At 46.1% G+C, this 22,761-nt stretch overlaps 1 protein-coding gene across 1 annotated transcript; it reads left to right on the top strand.

Moving 5' to 3' along the window:
- The first annotated feature begins 1,750 nt into the window (after positions 1–1,750).
- Positions 1,751–22,758, top strand: nyap2b (neuronal tyrosine-phosphorylated phosphoinositide-3-kinase adaptor 2b). The gene is made up of 7 exons (XM_086129778.1): positions 1,751–2,698; positions 4,773–4,967; positions 9,466–9,776; positions 14,337–15,410; positions 17,927–19,222; positions 19,442–19,545; positions 19,815–22,758. Exons 2-7 carry the CDS (start codon positions 4,789–4,791, stop codon positions 20,097–20,099), a joined length of 3,249 nt encoding a protein of 1,082 aa, XP_085985904.1. The 5' UTR covers positions 1,751–2,698; positions 4,773–4,788; the 3' UTR covers positions 20,100–22,758.
- The last annotated feature ends 3 nt before the right edge of the window (positions 22,759–22,761 follow it).

Genomic DNA, 22,761 nt, shown 5'->3' on the forward strand with positions numbered 1-22,761 from the left:
CTTTTCAGTGTCCAAAGTGTCGAATTTGTTAAACTATCCCCAGTCTTTGCTGTGTGGCTCATTGCATAAATTAAAAAAAAAAAAAAATTGAGCGTGTTACCTAAGAGTGTATGTGTGTGTGTGGGGGGGGGGGGGGGCATATCTGCAGCTTAATTGTTTAATTTCACACTTGGTGGTTGGGCCGGCACGCCGGAGACCAAATAATTTACATACAAAAAAAAGTACATTTTCCATAAGTCCCAATATAATGAATGCCTTGTTTTGTCTCTTGGCATTTAACGCAAGACATCCTTCCACACGGATCTTTTATCCATCAATAACATTCAGCTTTGAATACAGTTAACCATCCATTTCCTGATGCATTCAAGTGCCTTTCAAGCATGCATTGAGTGTGTAAATTAAAAACTAACATTCATTGACTCCCACTTCACACTCCTCCCTGTCCCCGAGGGAGTGTCTTCGACTGTTCACAAAACAAAGTGTTGTTGTGCACCTAGGTGGAACAATTTGTTTAACCCCGTTCGCCCCTTGGGATTCCCTCCCAGTCTGTATTCACTGAACTCCTGAGGGCTCCAAGTAGGATCCTTTGCACACATGGGCCGCGCACAGAGGTCAGTCTGCGTTCTTTGTGCATGTGTGCTGATTTGGTCTGCGCAGAGCCGCTTGCTTTGTGTCTGGCTAATCGACCACGTTGCTTACAAAAGGCAGGAAAAAAAGGGGGTGTCTACTTCTTTTTTGTCAAAGCGTTTTACGGCACTCGGATCATAGCAATTGGCTATTTATGGCATGCGGCATGTTGTCAAGAGACAAGTGTTTGAACTACCGACAACACTGATGGTCTAATTTGGGATTTAGCAGTCCTGCAATGGCACAGAACTGGAACGTTGGTTCAAACATGTTGGTTTTTGCATGTCTAGACATTCCTCACATATAATCTCACTGGTTTGGGGCAAACCTTTCCTCTGCAACACCTTCAGCCAGATAGTAGGAAAGTGAAGAGGCTGGGTTAAGAGAAATGGAGGGAAGGGTTGATGAAAACAACAGATCTCTGCCTAATCCTTTTGTGTCCACTGTGTTAATCCGTCCAAGCAAAGCCCACCCCACCTCAGACTGTTTACCCCCCTCCCTCCCGCTTGTGCACCATGTATAGCAGACATTCCCACCACATAAACAATCAAATATGTTGTACTCAAACCCCCCCAAAACAGGCCCCCCCCCCTCGACACACTGCTGCTGTAGCCGCAGTGTGTCAGTTCAGGTTCAACTCTTTTGCCCGCTTTAATCCTGTTTGCATCCTCGGCCGGCGGGAACGAGACTCTCATTTGCATGCCTGACTTTGTTTGCATATGCAAAACATATTTTCGGGTTGCACCAGAGTGCCATGCTGCAAAAACAAAAGTCTTCCTTGCGTATCTTTTGTTTGGGTTCTGTTTTTGTTTTGGTTGCTGTGAATGTAACAAATGCACTTGAGAGGAACACGGTACATCGGCGGCAAAGTATTTTTGTGTCTCGGTCTTGTTTATGAGCTGTAAAGGAGAGGGGGGGGGCATGCGGGGGGGTGACGACGGGATGGGGGTGAGGGAATAGGAGGGGTGAGCGGTGGTTGCCAGGGGAAGAGGAGGTTGACTCTAATGAGGTCACGCCCTGGCAACCCAGTTGGCTCCTCCTACCCTGCTCCCCATCTCTCCACTCAGGAGAGGAGGAATGCCCCCCACCCCCCAACCATCGCCCCCCCCCCCCCCCCAGATAGCGCTCTCCTTGGTGCTGAAGGCAGAAAACCACATTTGAGCTCCAGTTACGGTACAGACAAAATGAACACGGCACTCAAGAGCGGAAAAAAGCGAAAGAGGCACGCATGTGAGTGCGCATAAATGTGGAGCTGAAGGCACTCAGTGAGGTGAAATGGTGTGAAGAAGCGGGAAACGGGAGGAGAGGTTGAGATTGATGACGTCGTAACGGAAGGTAGCTCCAGTAAGCCGTGGGCGTGTTCTTGTTTTGATCTATCACTGGGAAGTACCGTGTCATCCGTCCCGGCACGGATTTGAGAGTTCAGACCTGTGAGGAGCAGCTGGAACGGTGGAGCGCGGACGGGATTCTCGCACCTCTCGGCTCGACCTCTCTCTGGATGAGGATTCCTCTCACCGCGTGTGACACTGCGGAAGATGTTGTGCACATGCGCATCAGACCAAAGGAATAGATTTGAAATCCAAATTTAAAAGACTGTTGGGTGTCCAGGCTGGAAGCGCGAGCAGCATCGGAGGTGAGAGCGTGTGTCTGTGTCATGCTCGCAGCAGCGGCGGCGTTGGAGTTGGCGGGTGCGGTCTGCAGCTTCACTGCATCTCGCGTTTCCTGCTCTAGCATGTGCTGATGTGCGGAGTGGCAAAGCTGGCACCTGGCTAGAGGTTTGGCACCATCGGAAAAGGAGGGCGCAGATTTCCCTATTTCCGTCTCAGGGGAGGGAGCGTTGGGCCTTGCACCCAATGGCTCAGTTCCTCTTGAGCAGCAGCCTCATCCCGGCTCGCAGGGACTCCATCTAGCGAGCAGACCAATTGGACCGTACGATGGATGGATTTCTCTGTGGATTTAAGGGCAATAGTGCACTGGTGCCGCAGCAAAGGTCAAAGTGTGTCCCGGTGGATGTGCCAGGTGAAGACAGAAGATACTCTGGTGAACAAACCAACAGGGACACAGGGCCACTGTAAGTATAGCCGCAACATTAGAATGCATCTCAAAGTTTGCGTTTCCCGAAATGCAAAACGGCACAGATGCGTCAGGCTGCCGGGTGCATGCGCCTCCACCACCGCGCACGCACGGCAGCATGCACGCGAGCATCCACGCATCCTGTCAGCCGGCTGTTGGCCTTGCAATCTTTTTGGCATTGTGTCTGCAAAATATCCACGCTGGCCTTCTCCTGTCACGTGGTTGCCTGGAAACAGAAACTGTGTGCCAGTTTCATTTACATCTGCACCCAAAGTGCACATCTGTGTTCCAACTGTTGCAGCCAATGTCAACTGGGGCAGCCATGGGAGGACGGAGGACCAGTATGAAAAAAAAAAAAAAAAAGAGGGAACAAGAGAGATAGCGACCATATATCAAGTAAAGGAGACAGAGCAGAGTGGGCGGTGTGGGTGGACTTTGGTTGCACTGAGGTAAATGGGTGGCTGAATTGACAGGTTTTATGGAGATGAGCAAATAAGAATCGCGTTTTACATTGATGAGTTATGGGAGGACAATCCAACGTGAAAGGTTTGGCTGATGAAAACAGCGTGATAAACACGCAGAGTCCAGCGCAAAGTGCTGCTGCGGGCTTACGCGGATTAGGCAGACAGGCTTAATTCAGCTCAAACACTGTTTGAACCCTGCCTTCCTAGCACCGTGTCCTTCACATGTTGAACCGGTGCACTTCTGTCCTTTGAAAGCGAGTCGCATTCCTATTTGTGACATTTTCGATATCTCGGCGTGGCTGCTCATCAGCGATAAGACATAGGGAGGGTGAAAAATTTTTGCGCTTGGTGACCTGGTTTGCACTATGAGATGCCGGCTGCCTCCCTGCCACTCAAAACCATGCGCCAAAAAAAATTTTTTTAAATGTGTAGCAGCGAGCCGATACACCCGTCAACCTCATGGCCACACTGGATTTATTCGTAGACAGACAGAGGGGAGACGGATGCTGAGGTTGGGCAGACAATGGTCGGCCTCCCAATTGGCCCTGCAATCTCCATCTGGCTGCCCTCCAAGTACCCCCCACATACCCACACACAAGCAAACATCCATACAGTCATCACTGACCCCCTCCCCCTCCGCCAACCCCCCCGTGCAAATTCAGTGGTTGTCTCACCCGTAAACAAACACGAGTCTTCGGCTCATCTGCAAACAGTGACCCACATAATAAAAGCATGAGCTGTCTTCCTCGCTGCCGACCATTCCAAATTCACATTTTAGGAACACGCCCTGGTTCACGCACACTCTGAACTCCCGGCGTCCTCATTAGCCGCTGCGTGCCTCATCTTGGATGCCAAGTGGCTGCAAACAATTGAGAAAGAAACTGAGAAGGAGCAAACGAGAGGCAATGGTGTTTGTGCCGGGCTGTTTTTTTTTACACACACACATACACAGCCACAGTATGTGGCAAAGCATGTCACTGATGCTGTCAGTGAGAGTCTTTTATAGCTAGAAACAACTCCAGCGCGGACTATTTTTAGATCATCAAAAAGAAGACGATTGTGCACACATGCAAAACCACGCACTGCAGTCGAGTAAAAATTAATCCGTGCGGCTGCTCCCGAGAGTATTACATTTTCTCATCGGAGCCCACGACACATTTCCTTACAGATGAGAGCTCCTTTTTTTTGGTTGTTTTTTTTTAGTTCCGATCACAGCTATAACTTGATCAGAGCGGGAGAGTTCAGCCAGAAAAGGTGCAAAGCCACACTTCGAAAAGCAACAGCCGAATTGGATAGCCTCGTGCAAATGTCAACATTGCTTTCCTTTTGACTGTTTGCATCTTGCTGCAATTGTTTGTGTCGACTGCATGTCTAAACATGTCACATGACCTTGGAGGATGTTGCGATTCTCCAAGGAAACTGACTTGATGCAAAGCCCATCAGCAAGCATAAAACTTCCACGGCAAAGTGTAAGAAAAACTATAAATAGCTCAGCTATCTTTGGTTGATTTCGCACTGAGGATGACCTTGAAAAATGAAGGTTGAAAGAAAAAGGAAAAATCACACTCTATTGAGGCCATTCATCACACACTTGTTTTGTGTTTCCAGTGGAATCATTTGAAGAATGATGAGCTCCAAGGAGGAGGAAACTATCCGCTTCTTCCAGTATGTCGAGGAGAACGGACTGAAAGCCTACAACGGGCTGCTGGCTCAGAACCTGGACCACGCCAGGAATGAGAAGAATAGGATATACCTGCAGGAGAAAAACGACAAGAAGAGAAAACAGGAGGAAGCTATAAGGAGGTAGGAAGATTTTTGGACAGGCGCTCTGAAAAAAAAAAAAAGGGGAGGGAACAACGGCAGATTAGATGGCAACATTACAAGCATTGCACACACGTGTTGGGGTTTTAGGGTGATTTTATGAACGGGATATGAGTCATTGTCCTGCTTGTCAAGAGGTGAAGTGTTACTGGGTTCGCAGCAGGAGCGAGGTTGTAAGAAATGGGCCAAGGGGCCGCAGGGTCCCTGTGGCGCAGGCAGTTTGCCACATTTGGAGGATTGCAAGTACAGACTATGCCCACCCGTGATCTATGGAGGATAATTAGTTTTTCACTTTTAGATTTATTTAGGACTTGGATTGAGGTCAGCACTGCTCCATTTTTTTGGGGAGATCTTTTCAAATCAGGAAAGGAAGCGTGTGCCATCACGTGAAATGTTTTAAGATGCAATCAGATGAGCCTTGTCATTTGGGGAGGTCAAACAGTATCGGGAGAAGGGGGTTGTCTTGAAATTGCGTAGTCTTTACTATAGAGGCACACCGGCCCAAAAACCAGGTCTAAAAGAGGCAACCTGGGCGGCACATGCAAACAGCGTGTTCATGTTGTGGGGTGGGGAACACAAAGTCATTGAGGAAGATTACGGAACAAATCGTGCAGAAGGCTTAGGAAAGAGTCGGCGCATGTGGTGACACTAAAGATTAGCACGCTATGCCTCCAGGCGTACCTGACACAGGCTCCCAAAGTTTTTTTTTCATCGACAGTGGATTCTACACCTTTGCACAAATGCTGGTGGATCCCGATTTTCGAATCAGCGCACGGCTCACTGCTCGTGTTCCGGTTCCCGCCAAGCTCAATCGAAACCTTTCGCCTGCTCAGATCACTACTAACATGCAGGGTATACAGCTGGTCTAATGTGACCTATTTCATTCATAAATATATGAGAACAGTGGGCATCAAATCCCTCTCAATCACTGTATTATAGTTTGAAGTGATCCCTTGATTTACGACACCACGCTAGTTATACGCTAGTCAGAATCAGGATCTTTATCGGCCCTTGAAGGTAAGTTAATGTTGCAGCAGGGACACCTAGAAGACAGGGCACACAATGACAAAATAACATAATATATCATTTCAAAAAATGAAAATCCCTGCCTTAGATAAATAAAAGTAAATAAAAATAAAATGACACATCATACTTGTACACATGATTGCAAACACATGTTCATGAGGCATAGAGGTCACAGGCCAATTTAAAAAGTAAATTTAAGACTGATGCCACAGGGCCCAAGTCAACAGGGTGATGTGTCCGGTACAAAAGCCACTGGGATCAAACACCATAACCTCTATTTTCTTTCAGTTAAAATTCAAGAAGTTAAGCGCCATCCAGGCTGTGATCCAGGCCCAAAGTGACCTTAAACAGAAAGGGTCCTTTTTGCAACACGGGACATAGAGCTGACTGTTAGCAGTGAAAGGAAATGGCATGCTTTTCTTAAGATGGAACCCAGGGCCAGAAAATACATTGAATAGAGCAGGGGCCCCAAAACTGAACCGTGTGGCACACCATATTGGGGCAGAGTGGAACTCAGAGCAACCAAGTCTAACATAAATACTCCTGCCTCCTAAATAAGATCTAAACCACTCTAGAGGGTTATGACTAATGACATTCTGGTGCAAACGAGACAAGTGAGCGTTCTGTGGTTCTTCTGTGGTCAACTGATACTGTCATTGCACTGCAATGAATCCAATGTGACTTGATGGTGGCTGGATGAGATAATGATTAAAAAAATCCCCAAGCGACGATAAAGTCAAAGCAGTCGTATTCTAAGACACGACTGTATTTTTAAAAAATATGCAAGGCTTTGGCAACATCTTTAGCTTCTATTGGAGACCGTGAGACCAAAGAAACTGTGAATGGGAGTTTTTCGGGAAATAACTGGGAATAGTTTCACAGTACTGTACACTAATTCATGCCACTAAAAATGGTACCATGCTTGACTTGTTGTCCAATAATGAGTACCGGTAATAGAAATAAGAATGTGTCTCTGCAACGGACATTTTTGCTACTGTATTTTGTTTGTATAGTCACATTTCAAATGCATTTAGCGTTTTACTCATGCCACTGAAAGGACCGGATGTTAATTTGGTGACAGGACAAGATGATGCCTACAGAGAGAATAGTTTACCGTCCTTTTACCCTTGCACTGTCTTTCAACTGTTGCCCAATGCTGAAATATTCATACATAGTCACGCGAGGAAGAGTCTCAAAAAAATGGATTTTTCATGAGGCATATATGTAGGTCGATTAAAGGACCCCCACGCATCCACCCTGCAAATCCCCCCGTTTTATTTTTTGGGGGGAACTGAGAATGAATGAGAGAGCGAGGACTCCAGTGAGCACGCTCACATTCACACATGCAAATAGGGCTGCTTCTGAGTGCATGCGTGTGAGCAAAATAGATACATTATCAGCGTGAGAGAAAAGATAGGCAGAGTGTAGGAGGAAAAAAAAAAAACTTCCAAGAGTAAGGAGGAGGGTGTGTGTGTGTGTGGGAAGGGGGGGGTGACAAGTGAGAAAAATGTTCGTGATTAAATGCGAGCAACATTGCGGAGATGTGTTTCTGCCTAGTGACAGCAGAAACAGCCGACGGCCAATCAGATCAACACGTTAGCTTTGAGTGAGGCAGGCCTTCCCGCCTTCGCCATCCGATATGGATTTCATATATTCAATTTCATATACACAATCACGCCGAAAAACTGTGCATGCAAACACACGCAGAAATATTGAGGGTGTATTTTTACTTGTGTTATTGCACCTGTCAGAGCCAATCACAGGTTACAGAGCCGCTAAATAAAACCTACTTGTTGAGACAAAATTCGTGCGCCGTGAAAATATAAATACCAGTCACATTTTTTTATTTTGCCACCTGCAAAAACACAAGGACTAAAAGTAATGAAACGAGGAATAGATGACTTCATTTGAACAAAATTATCTGCCAATAGAACAAGATATGTTGATGTTAAAAACCAAATAAACACAATGAGGCCGCCACCCCATAAAATTATTAGCGTATCGGTTTGCACACACTAAAAAGCAGATCTGTGCTCTATTTTCGCCAAGCAGAGCGTGTCTTATTTTAAGATAAACTTACTCATAACCTTCATTAAAAGTTATAAATAAGCAAGTGAAATGCAACACAAAGATTGCCTGGTAAGAAGAAATATCTTGGCAGACAAAGAACAAGAGCAATTGCAAAGCTGGCAGGTTTTTAAGATTTTCCCAAACAATGAACACATTGCGGTTCATTAAAACAACATAAGAACTCAGATTCTACAGGTTGGCCAAAAATCTGCTTCATCAATCTGTGTACATGCCAGACAAGTCCACGTGCGACCTTATTATTGTGGCTGGCTTCTTTATCTTGTTTCTATGGGTACCGCTGCGTTGCTAGGCAGATTACAGCTCGGACCAGACCCCGCTGAGCGCCTTCTGTGCAACAGCTGGCTGGCGGGGTATCAGAGTCAGCAAAGTCACACACCCAGGGGTCTAACACATATAAAAAAAACATGTGAATGCAGCTTCATGGCATTTTTATTTTCAAAATTTTTTAACCTTACCTGACTAAAAAATACAGGCCAAACAATAAAATGCAAACACTACAAATAAATAAATACAACTTCTCAGATGTTGACATCTGCGTTCTTCCTTTTAAGCACCCTCATTAGCATTACTTCGGTCAGAAATCATGAACGCTCCTTTTAGGCCAATCACGCATTGATGATGGGTAATTGTGTGCACACCCGCGTGGGGCTTCCGTGAGGCGGGGGCACGTGGTGTCATTCTGAGTGTGATAATGTGAGCGCCGTCGGTCCTATCCGGAAGTTAAACTCTAATCAATGGCTTGCCCTGAAAAAGAAGCAGTTTACAGAGGGCGATGGCACAGCTGTTAACAGTGATGTAACGCTCATGTGACATGCGCAGAAATGCAAGAGAGAAAGAGAGAGAGAGAGGAGAAACATGCCATGATGATTATGTATTGTATGGAAAGAGTGTTCTTTTACTGCTCGGAGCATGGACAAGGGTGCAAGGATTCCTTTTGAATGTCTTGTCCCTCCACGTGAACTCATGCCCATTTGTGGTTCACTATTCACAAATTCACCTATTCAGATTTTGTTTCTTGTATGAAGCCTATCCTCAGCTATTAGACGAAAACCTCACAAAAAAAATCTATGAGCTCCTTTTTGCAGCACCCTAAAATGTTGTAAAAGCCCTGGCAAATAGGAAAGTAGTAGCTGGTGGCAAGAAAGTACTGTTGAAAGAAAACTGAGATACTAAAATGTTTGTACCTCAGGGAGGAGCTCAGGTTACTGGAAGTTATGCAGAGTCTGCCATGCCAATGGCATGCGCACTTGCGTGGTCACGGAACAAATTAAACTTGTAGGGAAGCCACCCCTCAATGTTAAATTGAACGACTTGGATGGCACGCATGTTATTCCAACAACATCTCCTTTTTACCTTTGTGTAGGACGGGGGAGGACATAGCAACGGAAGGCAAGCACTTACGTATGGGCTCCATCAGCATGCCAGACCCGCCGGAACGCATGCCCATGCCCCACCCGCACGCTTTGGCCTGTGGGCAGGGCTTCTCTGTGCGATCCCAGTCCCTCCACTCCGTGGGTGGCAACAGTGGGGGCGCAGACGAAGAGGTGGGAAGCCCAACCTCCAGGAAGCAGCCCCCGCCCAAACCCAGGAGGGACCCGGCCACCAAGCTGAGCATGTCGTCCGAAGCGGTGGACCACAGCCCCGTGTCCGCCTGTCGTGGAGACAGATGTGATGGTGAGTGGCGGTGGCACTTCACACCAAAAGTGCGGCGCTATATTTAGCTCCTCTCTGAGGTGCCCTCTTCAACCCTGCTTCTTCGACACGGACATGACATCTAGCGAGCCGGTCAGATTTAACCGCAGTAAGACACAATTGGATTAACAGATGCCTCACTGAATACATGTAAAGAAGTACTTTGGATACCAAGTAGCTCATCAAAAAACACATCGCTCTACAAGTATCACCATCATTACCGCCATTACAATAAAAAGGCCTAAGCGCTCATTAAAAAATAAAAATAAACGAGGCATACTTCGACAAAGAATATTTCATATTATTTAAACTTCTTTAACATTACGCATGGTTCACATCAACATGGCACTTACATAAGGGTCAATACAAACAGGAACTGTACTTCATGATTCACTATCTTTAAAGTATTGCACGTAAAAATGAGAAAGTCATGTAAAATATCTTTAGAATATGTTCGATGCACCCTCCACTCGTCTAAATACGGAATTCTGATCAGTATTGCGCTTGTATTGAGCAAGAAAATCCACTCGTTTGTATCCATCTCACGGGGTGGCCATTTTGCCACTTGGCGTCGACCAAAAATGACATCACAGTTGCTCAGGCCTCAGGTAATGACCAATCACGACTCAGCTTGAGAACATCACATGACCAAACATGTCCGCTTCTTACTTGAGCCCTGAATAACTAGAAGAGCATTTTTGAGTTGACTTCCACCAAACAAAATAAAATATAAATTAATAAATATATATATTTTAAAAACAGTTCTTAACAATTAAATGCAAACATATCGAATGTAAAAGTTAAATACGACAGAACTACACTATGGCAGTGATTCCTTCACGTAAACCAGTTAATCACAGGGCATATCCAGAGACAGAAAACCAAGTCGGGTATGTGAAGCGCGACACTGTCAGTGGCCCGTTACCACATAGTATCATTTTGAAGAACACAACAGACGTTCATCATTGAGTACAGAAAGCATAAATCACAAACCTTTTATTTGTCAAACAATCAAAAAAAAATGCCAGTGACTTTAAAAGTGACCTGAAACTCGTGTAATGCACATTTTGCTTGGTTTATTTTTCCATGCGTGAGGGACAAAATGTTGGAAACATCTCAAAGTTTGACTGCATCCATTCATCCATTCCCTTTACCGCTTGTCCTCTTTATTCCAGCTGACTTTGCGGCTTTGTTCGTTTGTTTCATCTCAGATTCACCGGGTAACTTTGGCCCAGCGGATGGTTGTGTGAACTCATTGTGCTCATACAATGTTTTTGTGCGGGCGGCTGCACAGTCATATGTGAAGGGAGTAAAAGAGTCTACGTGCTGAAAAACTGTTCCATAGTTTGAGGTCAATTACCAATTAAAGCCAAAACGTTTTTGTTTTTTTATGGCTTCAAACTGGCATGTCAAGATGTAGAGATGGCATAATTAAGACCGAGGAGCAGCACCCCGCAGCAATGTCAGTCTGTTTGGGCAGAATAAACACATTTGCCCACGGATCAAAACAAGGGCTTCATTATAGGAGACTCTGTATCCTAAAGGCTCTCATGGAGAGGATTGAGACCAAATGAGCTTCAGAAACATTTTTCCCGATGAACATTTTGCATAAAGCAGTCGTACATTATATTGTTGAAACACAAGGCTGTTAGAGCAAACTAAAACAGGTTGCTGAGGGTTTTCGAGTCCATTTCAGTTGGGATGCTCGACTGCCAATGTGACGCGAAGGGACTCGCCCAGCCTGACTGAGATTGGTGGGGATGTCCGTGTGTGCGCACAGATCTTCCTGGGCACCACGGCAACCATCCCACAGAAACAAGACCCAACCTTGGCCAGCCAATCACCACATCCCTGCTCAGCGCAATCCAATGGAGCTGCAGAGATGCTGGAGTCGGAGGCTGCGCAGCCAATGAGGGCGAGCCTGTGGGGGTGTTCCTGGCTGAGGGGAGCGGAGGGGGCGGGGGGGGGGGGGGGTTGCGTGCACTGTAGCGAGAAGGGGAGGAGCTTGGTCGAGTAGAATTCATTCAGGAGAAGTGAATGACCTAGATTTAGTTTCCCTCAGGATGGGGATACAGGGTTGCGGGCAAACGGGAAGGGAAAGGGAGCAATCGAGGGAGAGGGGAAGGGAAGGGAAGGAGGAGATGTCACGAGCGGTGCTGAAACTGATCCACCACGTGAATCTGTGTGTACAAGAATGCAGCTGTTGATGAAGGAACATGCATGCACCTGCACCAACACAACAGGCACCCCCCCCCACACACACACACATCAAAATGCTAGACAACACAGATGTTTCACTGAAATCATATCATCCACCCGAATCCACTAAAATACTGATTCCCAACCACTGCGAAGGGAGAGATCCTCAGTTGTGTCTCGAGAAATGATCCAGTTTCACTTCAATGTCACAAAAGAGAGAATTTATGTCCAACAAATAATGTATCTTTGTTCATCTATCCATGCCAGCGACATACAGTGACGGGCAGAAAAAACCCCCAACAACAACGCCCTTCCATTAGATTGTAAAATCAGTTTGTAAGCTGTGACTGATTGTCATCGTTTCGGTGTCTATATTATGTTCCATTTTTTTTATATTTGGTGGTGTGCTGTGGGGTTTTGCTCCGTGTAAAGTACGTGCCCTGACGCTAAATATTCGGATGAGGCAATCAGGAAACAAGCAGTTGTGCACCAGTCTTGTGTGTATTTCATCATCTACGGCTTACCACACAGGAATTGTTCAATGGACGGCCGAATGTGTGTCTTTTCAAAATAACAAGCATCGCCTTCATAATAACAGCAACCTTGGAGTGTATCACAGACACATCTGCATGAATAGCACCGCTTTGCACAGCTTTGGGATGCTTATCTGTGTAACACCCTTTTCAAGGATTGGCTCTGAAAAAAAAAGTGTGTGTGTGTGTGTGTGAGTGTGTGTGTGTGTGTGTGTGTGTGAAGGTTTGTTCATCGCTGCCCGCAGCTTTAATTGGCCTTGTAGCCATTGTGTTCATCTCAACCATTTCACAAGAGTTACGGACTCTTGAGAGTTTGCACTTGCCAAGGCAAAGGCGGACTCTTTAGAGGTCACGCAGAAGTGAATCTAGTTTTGCGATGTTGAATTGGCAACGACTGGCTTGGCGTGAATATTATGACGAATGATTTTTCCACTCGAGGAAACATATTGTCTTTAAAGCATTCCTTTCGTCTTCAGGATTGCAGGCAAACATAAAAACTTCAATTTAGCAAATGCAAGATGTGTTAGAGAAATTCTAGTTCTGGTGTCACTCAAGATATATTAAAAATCTCTTGTTTTCAAAAGGGGCTCTGGGGCCTATCTCCGTTGACATGGGACCACATGCAATACCTGTCCTCATTTCCATCTCATGCGTGAGCATTTGTAAATTTGTGTGCGTGCGTGCGTGAGATGCTGGTGAGTCATACAGTTATGGGAAGTACTGTATATGCGTGTGTCTGGGCCATCTGCTGTCTGAATTATTAAAAGCGCAAATCTTGACAGCTTGAAAAGGTTCAGCCATGATGGGTCTCGGCAACCCTCACCACCACCACCACCACCACCAGGCCTGTCAGCGGAAGGGGCTCTCTTGATCAAAACATCTCAGGATGTGACCCGCAAAGCCATGTTGAACGACGACTGGATGACGACGGTTCAATGGCGTAACGTGCAACATTCCGAGGGGATGACGTGTTCTTCTGCAGTAACCGGTCGAGCAAAACATCATATAAGCTCACTGCAGCACATCAAAAGAGATTCACACTGCAATGCCACGTCACCGCAATCAAAAAGAAGCTCCACAGCGTGTGTTTGTGTGTGACCCAGATACGACACTTGCATACCGCATCCGCTGCTGTATATGTGACCTACAAACACGCATATGCCTCGACCATTCCCACATACCTGATTCGAGATACTGCTCTTAGCCATGCACATTGGCCTACATCTGACCCACTGAACCACACGTGTTGCACTGCGTGACCGCTGAATGAATCTCATTCAATGATTCATTGAAAGAAAGGGGAAAAAAAAGATGGTACATCTCAAAACCAAACTCAATGATTGAACCCGTTGCTCCTTACAACAAAAAGCCATAGGGATCATGTAAACAGTGAGTTCATCACACTTCCTGTTAAAAAAAGAGTATTTATTTATTTAATATATTAATCAGTACAATAATCATAATAATAATAATATTTTAATGATCATGCTAATGTAAAAACAAAATAAAATCATAATTCATTTGCTGTTGAAAAAATTGACAACCACTAACTACAATGGAAAAGGTGGCTGATTCATATTCCGTATCTGACTTTCCAACAATGTACTGTAATTTTTATACAAGTGTAAAAATAAGTTAACCAATGTAAAATTACAAATGCATGACAAATTTGACCGTATCATAGCAAAATGAAATCTGAAATCTGCCCATACATCAAATTATGGCTTGCAACACACACACACACACACACACACACATGTATGCGTATTATCATGGCATGACTGAGTGTCTTTATCTTCCTCTCTCACAGCTCAAGGATGCAGCGAGGAGTGCCGGCGTGTGCCACCGCCCAAACCCAAAAGGAACCCGAACACACAGCTGAGCGTTTCCTTCGACGAGTCCTACATCAAAACTCACGGAGGCGGAGGAGTGTGCCCTGCCAAAGCGCTCCACCGCACCTGCTCCCCGTGCGAGCGCAACGCCTCTCCGCCGCAGAGCGACGACAGCCCGACTGACGACTGTGAGGACGAGCCCGTCTACATCGAGATGGGGGGGATAGATGTCGGGGCACGAGAACTCTTGAAAAGTGAGGACGAGGAGCCGGGGGAGTCCGTGTATGAGGAGATGAAGTACCCTATGCTGGATGATATGGAGTATCGTACTGACCCGGTGGGGTGTCGCTCCGCATGTCCTACCCCAGCACCGTATGACCCTGAGCCTCTCAGCCGATGCTCCACGCCGAGAAACATTCCTTTCTGTGACATTCCTGCGCCGTTTCCCAATTTACTGACGCACAGGCCTCCGCTGCTGGTGTTCCCCCCGGCGCCGGCCCAATGCTCACCCAACTCGGACGAGTCTCCGCTCACCCCGCTTGATGTAACCAAATTGCCAATGCTGGAGAACCAATCCTACAGCAAATCCCCGACCTCCTCTGCCGAGCCACCCTCCTCCGCACACATCCGTCGAGAGCTCACGGCCACCCCGACCCTCACCGTTTCCGGGCGCTCCTCCGCGCCTCCCCTGCCTAGTACTCTCTACAAATCGTCCACCGCGTCGTCCTATCAACGCAGCCACTCGGCGTGCCCGTCCCCAGTCAGTATGGGTCGCTGCCTTACCCCATTGAGCCTCATGCGAACGCCGCCGTTTGATGCTCCAGTGCCATTTCCAGGAGGTCTGCCAAGGAGTGCCTCGGCCACCCCTCACGGCAAAGGGTCCCCGCCGCAAGACGGCGTGGGACGACTCCACGGTTCCATGCAGAATGTGTCGACGGGGCGTTCGCGAACACCCACGAGCCCGCTGGATGAATTGACCAATCTGTTTACCACCGGCAGAAACATGCTGAAGAAAAACGCCAGTGGGAGAAAATCCAAAGAGCCCGGAGAGAGTAAGTCGTTTGTTACATCTTGCCGAAAAATGCAATGGGTATCGTTCACCTTCATTGAATGTGATGAGAGCTCGCAATCGCAAACGACAAGTGGTCCTCGGTTTACAGAGGAGATCCGTTTCCATCTCTTCACAGAATGCCAGAAAATTTCAAACAAATAAATAAAAATTTGAAAGCACACGAGAACTGACCGGTCCAACTATGTAATCGTGCGCTGTTGTGCAAATGAGTTCATTGCACGCCGGTCTTAACCTCGTACGTCGGGGCCGTCGTAAACCGAGGACACCTTGAGTTGCCCTGTGTATGAAATGTGAAACCACAATGTCCTGAACACACCCCTCAACTATTCGTTCCACGGAGGAATTATGACAACAAGCACCACTGCAACGTAGTACCGTAAATGACCTTTACCTAGACGGAGGAGGAGGAAGGAGAGATCCTTGCCGGAGATTTCTTATCTTCGATTATTCCTGTAAGAGTGCCAAGTTGCTGATGAAGGCATTACCTAAATTGTCTTCATTCTTCTCCTTTGTGGTGTTTAATGGCGCCTGGCAAACTGGCAGAGCGGTCTTCCTCTTCTCATGGTAGATGAGCTGTTGGAAATGGACGTAGGGAGCGGCGCTGCTCGGCGTGGGTTGCGGCAGAATGTAGAACGACAGTACTGTTTGAGTAGAATGTAGTTTGCGGTTACAAATATGGCATTTTACGAACATTTTACGACATTCATGGACATCAGTAAGCATTTATTCTGATTTAAAATGTTCCTAAGGTGGCTGTTTGTAACTCGGGGACCTTCTGTAGAAGGCTAAATTAGGCATCTTAATCACTCTTCTCATATGGGATCGTAGTGCTTGTGGCTTCGTGTGCAACCTTCCATTTGTTTTCATCTAGGTGATGTGAGCCAAATCTGACACAGAGCCATTATTAAATCTGAATGGATTATCGTGAAAAGCGGGCAGCAGGTCCCTCCAACCGCCCTATGACTTTGGGCCATCAAAGAGTATTCCTTTTCTTTCTTTTTTTGCAAATACTTTAAATTGAAGTCTACCTTGTGCTAAAGAAATCATCAATTCAGTAGATATTAGATGAACTTGAGATGTTTCTTGTGTTTCTGATTGATCCGTATTTAAATCATACAAACAGCCCACAAATGCATCCTTACGCTGTAGTAGTCTTAGCAACTACAACATAGCAACAGCGGAAGGAGGAGAATTCCATTTCTTATTTGCTGCTTCCCTCCCTCCGTGCAAAGGAGCCAATCACAGCTCAGGACATGCCGGCGCTCGATGGAGCAACACGCTCCTGATGTGCATTGAGCTATGGTCCTCAATTCCAATCTAACACCTCATCGGAGCATTACAGACGCTCTTGTCTCGCCAATCACTGCATGCTCTTCTTAGAGTTCCAGCCAATCAGAACGCTGCTGCAGCTTTTACACTCTGAAGGGCATTTATAATGTCTTGATGTTGACACGAATGGAACATGAATATGTCTGAAAAGACGAATCATTTGCATTTTTTTTTAATCATCTCTTGTATTATTTCCAAATGAAGGCGAGATAGAAAACAATGCATTTCCAGGAATGAATTACTGTGAGCTCTGCTGCTGTTGTCGAACCCCATACGTTCATTTAGCAGTATTTTAATTAGTCGCACGACACATGTGTGAGTGTGTGTGTGTGTGTTGGGAGGGTTGTTGGCATCCATCTCAGTACACACACAAGCACAATCATGACCACGGGAGCTTCATTTTTCTCTTTCTTCCACGCATAAAACAAACTCGCTCGACCCACATACCAACTGGTTAATCGCCATTCGCCACACACACATGCATCTGCATACAGATTGCATATGTGACACATATGGCTGCTTGGTACTGTTATGCAAGAGCCCATTTAGGAACCGGCGAGAACCACAGTACTGTACCGCCTTGTGGAGTGCAGTGGTGAGCTTTAGTGTGTTTCTACGTACACACACACACACACACATGGGAATATAAGGTGTAGAACTACCGTTGTGTTGAGGAGCAATCTGAATCCATCATGAAGATATTAGAAAGGGGCTTCAGCCAGAAGCATTGATAAGAGTTTTTAGATTGGTTAAAATAAGGCCATGTATGTATTGCAGATGTGGTACTACATTATTATTACTCAGGAACTGCTTTGGTTCTTTGTATGTAGGTGCTGACCCCTAGAGGACAACTTTGTAGTGCAGTGATTTTTTTTTGTACAGGAGTGTGCAACGTTATTGGAAATGGGCAGTCCAACATGACACCTCTGTCAACCAAATCTGAACCAGACTATCATGTTGATATTCTACTTTGTATAGGAGAGGACAAACTTCATGCATTAAACAATGCTGGGTTTCAGCATGACAGTTTGAGTATGATTTTGCATGCACAAATTAAGTAAACCTGTGTTTCATTCCATACTCATCATGTCAAAAATCTGCTTCGATACTTAACTGACTCAATGAGGTTAATCTGTAACTATTTGTACGTCTTATTTTTACTGACAGCTGAGTCAAAAAGTAAGTCCCACGGTGAGTCCAAACGTGACGGCAAGGAACGTCACAGCCACGGCAAGGAATCCAAGCGAGACTCGAAGGAGCGTCACAGTAAAGACTCGTCTCATCGCAGAGACAGAGACAAAGACAGAGAAAAAGACAGAGACAAAGACAAGGAGAGATCCAGCAACGTGGAGTCAATGTCTCACCGGCGCAACAGCAAAGAACGAAACGGTATGGACGCACCGCTCGTTCGCAGGGACAGCAGGGACGGCAGGGACCCGGGCTACAGCAGCGTGGAGCCCATTCCAGTGAGGCGGGATCCTAAAGAACGGAGCTGTAGTTCCGTGGAACCCATTCCGCTGATAAGAAGAGATTCCAAAGATAGAGGGATCAGCAACGGAGACCTGATGCCGAGACGAGATAGTAAGGACAGGGGTGTCGGACACGGAATGGAGTCTTTGCTTAAACAGGAAAGCAAAGACAGAGAGAGACTCCTCGATCAGGCGCCGGAATTGTTACCCAGACAAGAAAGCAAAGAGGCCGCAAGAAACGGTGTAGACTGCCGACACGACAACCGAGAGAGACTGCTAGATCAGCCGCCGGAGATCTTACCGCGACAGGATAGTAGAGAGCGAGTTAGAAATGGGTTGGACTCAAAGCACGACAGCAGGGACAAGCCACTCGAGCTTCTGCCCCGACAGGAGAGCAAAGACAGATTTAGAACTGGTTCAGAATACAGGCTTGATAGCAAAGACTATCGTCCTGATTTACTACCCAGGCAGGACAGCAAAGAAAGGGCAAGGAACGACATGGAGCACAAACATGAGGGCAGAATTGACCAGCCGCCTGAGATCCTTCCCAGGCAAGAAACTCCCAGGAGCAGTAACAGTAAGGACAGGTCAGGATATGTTTCTGAATCAAAGCATGATGGGAGAGAGAGAAACATCCACAATGGAGGAGAGCTACCACCACCTCGACAGGACAGTAAAGATCTGAGCCGAACTGGCCTCGAAATCAGACGAGACAGCAAGGACAGAAGTCTGAACGGCTCGGATCAGCATCAGTATGATGGTAAAACCGCCAAGAGCCCCACCGTGATGGAGTACAGGTACGACAGCAAAGAAAGGGCGTACAGATCCGATGGAACGCCACGACGAGAGAACAGGACAAATCAGAGTACGGACCTGTCGAAAGCACAAGAGAGAAACGGGAGCACAGTGTCGGGTCAGCATTCATCTACCACGACGCCGACTCACCACAGCAGATCAGATGGCAGCCCCCCGATGACCGCGGCCACCGGAAATGGTGAGGGTCCGTTCCGAAAATTACGTTATCCACTAATGTACTGTACCTTGACGGGTGGTGTCATTTGGGGTTGGACCCAAATAAATGCCCGTTTTGTCCTCTTCACACTTGTACCGCTTGTGACCGTAGTAATGGTAAGGTTTGGTTCAGTTCAGGGCTACATTACACAAATTAACTCAAAACTTTCTTACCGTGACACATTTGTCCATGTCTTTGTAGATATAAAAGCAGCACCAAAATATGCCCGCTCGCCTTCCATGTCTGCTAACCCTTCCCCAATCGGGACGCCGCAAAGGAGAGCGGCAGAGGCTCATCAGAGCCAGGTAAGAACATGTGATTTGAAATGTGTAGGCTCCCCCTGTGTGGAGTTTGCATGTCCCCATGGGTTTTTTCCGGGTACTCCGGTTTCCTCCCACATTCCAAAAACATGCATGGCAAGCTGATTGGACACACAAAATTGTCCCTTGGTGTGAGCGCAGATGGTTGCACACAAAGCAACCTTTTACTTTCATTCGTGGCAACGGACAGTAATCATACCTGAATGACACTGAAGACCTTCCTGTGACTCACTGACGTTGTTCCTGCCCCTCAGATGCCCCAGATGCCATGGATATGTGGAGACACTACAATGCTGGAGCAGATTGAAAGGAAGCGAACACTCTGCAAAGAAATCCGCTCCAGACAACATCCTCGATTGCAGAAATATATGGACAGGCCCCCCCCAGACAGGAGCGAGGAAAGGCACCACGAACGGAGTCAGTGCAAGCAAGAGAGCACCTCGGCCCTCCCGCCTTGTGGGAAGAGCAGTGGGGCCAAAAAGATCCGCCCACCTCCTTATCCGGCACAGACAACTGTGTTCTGGGACACTGCCATCTGACTTGATACTAACACACCTCCCATCTGCCACACAACCCAGAATCATCCATCCCCTTCCTCAGCCCCTTGGGGACATCGAGACAACCAACTCGAGCGACGGAAGGACGATGCGCGTTGATGTCAAAGGACGATGGTGTTACCATAGCAATATTTCTGCTTGTTCAGGTTGTCACGTTTTCTTATCATCGCTGGTGATATTTGATATTTTTCTATTTCATGTGGCTGGATTCTTGTAACATAACTAACTAGTAGAGTAGATATTTGATGAATAGATATTTTCTAAACCAGATGGGGATTGAAGAGCATCCTAAATTATGTATAGGGGATTTAGATGCCATCTAACATTTGTTTTATTTCTTTATTATTATTATTATTATTATTATTATTATGTTTTCTTGGCTACTTTGATCTTAAATCTATAAATACTTGTTCTGTGGTAGCATACCGTACCTTTTTTTTTTACACCCAACACTTTTTTTTGTTGTGCTAAAAAAAAAAAAAAAGCACGAAGATGAATGGTCTATTCGGTTTTGTCTGCAACTATTTGACATTTTCACTGTTGTATTGTCAGTTGAGTCCACATTAGGGATGGGTTTAAATCGATTGTTCAGTGTGGAGAGGATTGTTGATAAGTCGTGTTTTGAAGCATTTAAGGCAAAAACGGAGTGCACTGGGCGCAAGTTGATTCAGTCTCAACTCATTTGCCGTCGAATGAAGCGCAGCTATGGCAGCTATCGGCAGTTGAGCTTCATACACACACACGGCGTGATTTTTCACAATACAACTCTGTCAGCAAAACAAGTGTTGGGATGGAACAATCAGAGAGGGATCGTCCCAACCCAACAAGTAAATAATACAGAAAAAAAACAACTTACCGTAGTCAACAAAGAAATTCAGTCAAGTGCCCATCCTTAACGGACATGCTTTCAGTTGCTATCCATACCCACTTCAGCTCATTCCAAATGTACACTAGAACAGAAGCCAAAATCTTTGGGCGCTTTGGTTTGTGTACTACAGTCCCTTCATTTACGTCTTTTGAAGGGAAAAAAAAATGTTGGCGGAGTGTAGTGGGGCAACGGACAAAGAAAGTGTGATTATTTCTGTAGTATTTTACGACACCAATTCAAGTGTGTCGGGGAGGTAGCAAATTAGAAAAGACATTATTCACAGTATCATTTCCCAAATCAGCCAAAGCCTGTTTTCAGCGAGAAACTGTGTGGTTGCACTTTGGATGGGTTGCTCATGATAAAATGGGGTTGGTGGCAATAGCTGGTCCATTGAATGCCGGCGCCTTTATTTTGCCATGCACACTGCAAGTAACAGAATACAGTGTAAATACTTGATGCTCACAACCAGCCTGTACAATCAACACCTGAGCTTTTAGAACACGTCTTGATTTTACTGCAGATTATATAGCCATATGCACTTGCGTAAGAAATATCTTTCAAGATGATACTTATATACAGTATATATTTTTGAAAACGTGACAAGTAGCGAGCTGTGCCATGTGCGTTTTATTTGGCAGGGAAGTCAAGGCTTCATTCGGGATTGGCTGTGTGTGTGACATGCGGTCACTGCCCGATTGCTTGTTCCTCGATAGATTGCGATTGGCTGAAAACTTTTACAGACATCATCAAGGACCTATGTCATGGCAACAGCTCAAAAAAAAAAAAAAAAGAATATAACGACCAGGGGTTGCACAAAGGCCTCCAAATCTCTGAGGTTTTAGCCAAGAAAACTGCACTGCCCATCATCGTTCCATCACATCCAATCAGGCTGGTAACAATGTTCCTTCTCCCCTCTGCTCTCTCCCTCTACCTCAGCCTCCTGCTTTCATCATCTCGATTGGTCCCCCTTTTTGCACATCAAAATGCAATGTCCACATTGCCAAATAGTATGGGTTTGACGGATGAGCTCCAGCCCTCAGAGTTGCAAGTGCAGTAACCCCCTCCTGTGGCGCCAATCGGCATTGCAGAGGTCCCTTCTGTGTCGTACCGGTGCGTGTGAGAGTATCCAAGGGAGTGAGCTCTGTGTTTGTGCGTGCCTATAGCTACACTGTATGCAAGCTGAATCTAAAAAAAATTACAAAAAAAATTAAAATAAAAACTGATTGTTTAAAAATGTTAACTTTGCCCCGCAACCCGAATACATGGGGAAGGCAAATGTTTCAAATGTAATAACGATGATGTACAATCTTTTTGTGTGTATAAACGTGCACTGTGAAAAGGTAGAGAGAGCACCGCACTGTCAGAGTCCTCTGTCTTATTGCACTGAGTGTTCTCTTGTTTTGCGTATTTCGAAAAATGTAAAAAAAGGGAGAAAAAAATACATGTTTGGGGAAGGAAAAAAAAGTACTGTATTCTGATTGTCACTTGGGTTTGGTAAGAGAAATAAATAAATATTAACTTGAAACCTGCCATGGAAAAAAAAAAGACTGCTTGTGAAATTGATCAGTTTGTGCGACATGAAGGAATCAATGGAACCACGGGGGGCGCTGTAGCGCACGTGTTCGATGTTTCCCTCCTCCAACACACCTGATTATTAGTGTCATGGTTTTGCTTTGTCTGTGTGTTATTTGTTTCAGCACCAGTTGGAGTGGGGGGCGTGGCGTGCCTCTTCAACGGTGCACCTTTGTCTGGTTTCCAATCAAGCCTCGCTAAGTA

This window comes from Hippocampus guttulatus, chromosome 14, assembly GCF_054856545.1.
Source record: "Hippocampus guttulatus isolate MCC_2025c chromosome 14, RoL_Hgut_1.0, whole genome shotgun sequence".
Lineage (NCBI taxonomy): Eukaryota > Metazoa > Chordata > Actinopteri > Syngnathiformes > Syngnathidae > Hippocampus > Hippocampus guttulatus.

Coding starts and splice junctions, on each gene's coding strand:
- nyap2b (XM_086129778.1), top strand. CDS start 4,789: ATGATGAGCTCCAAGGAGGAGGAAACTATCCGCTTCTTCCAGTATGTC. Junction 4,968..9,465: donor CAGGAGGAAGCTATAAGGAG/GTAGGAAGATTT, acceptor ACCTTTGTGTAG/GACGGGGGAGGACATAGCAA. Junction 19,223..19,441: donor GACCGCGGCCACCGGAAATG/GTGAGGGTCCGT, acceptor ATGTCTTTGTAG/ATATAAAAGCAGCACCAAAA.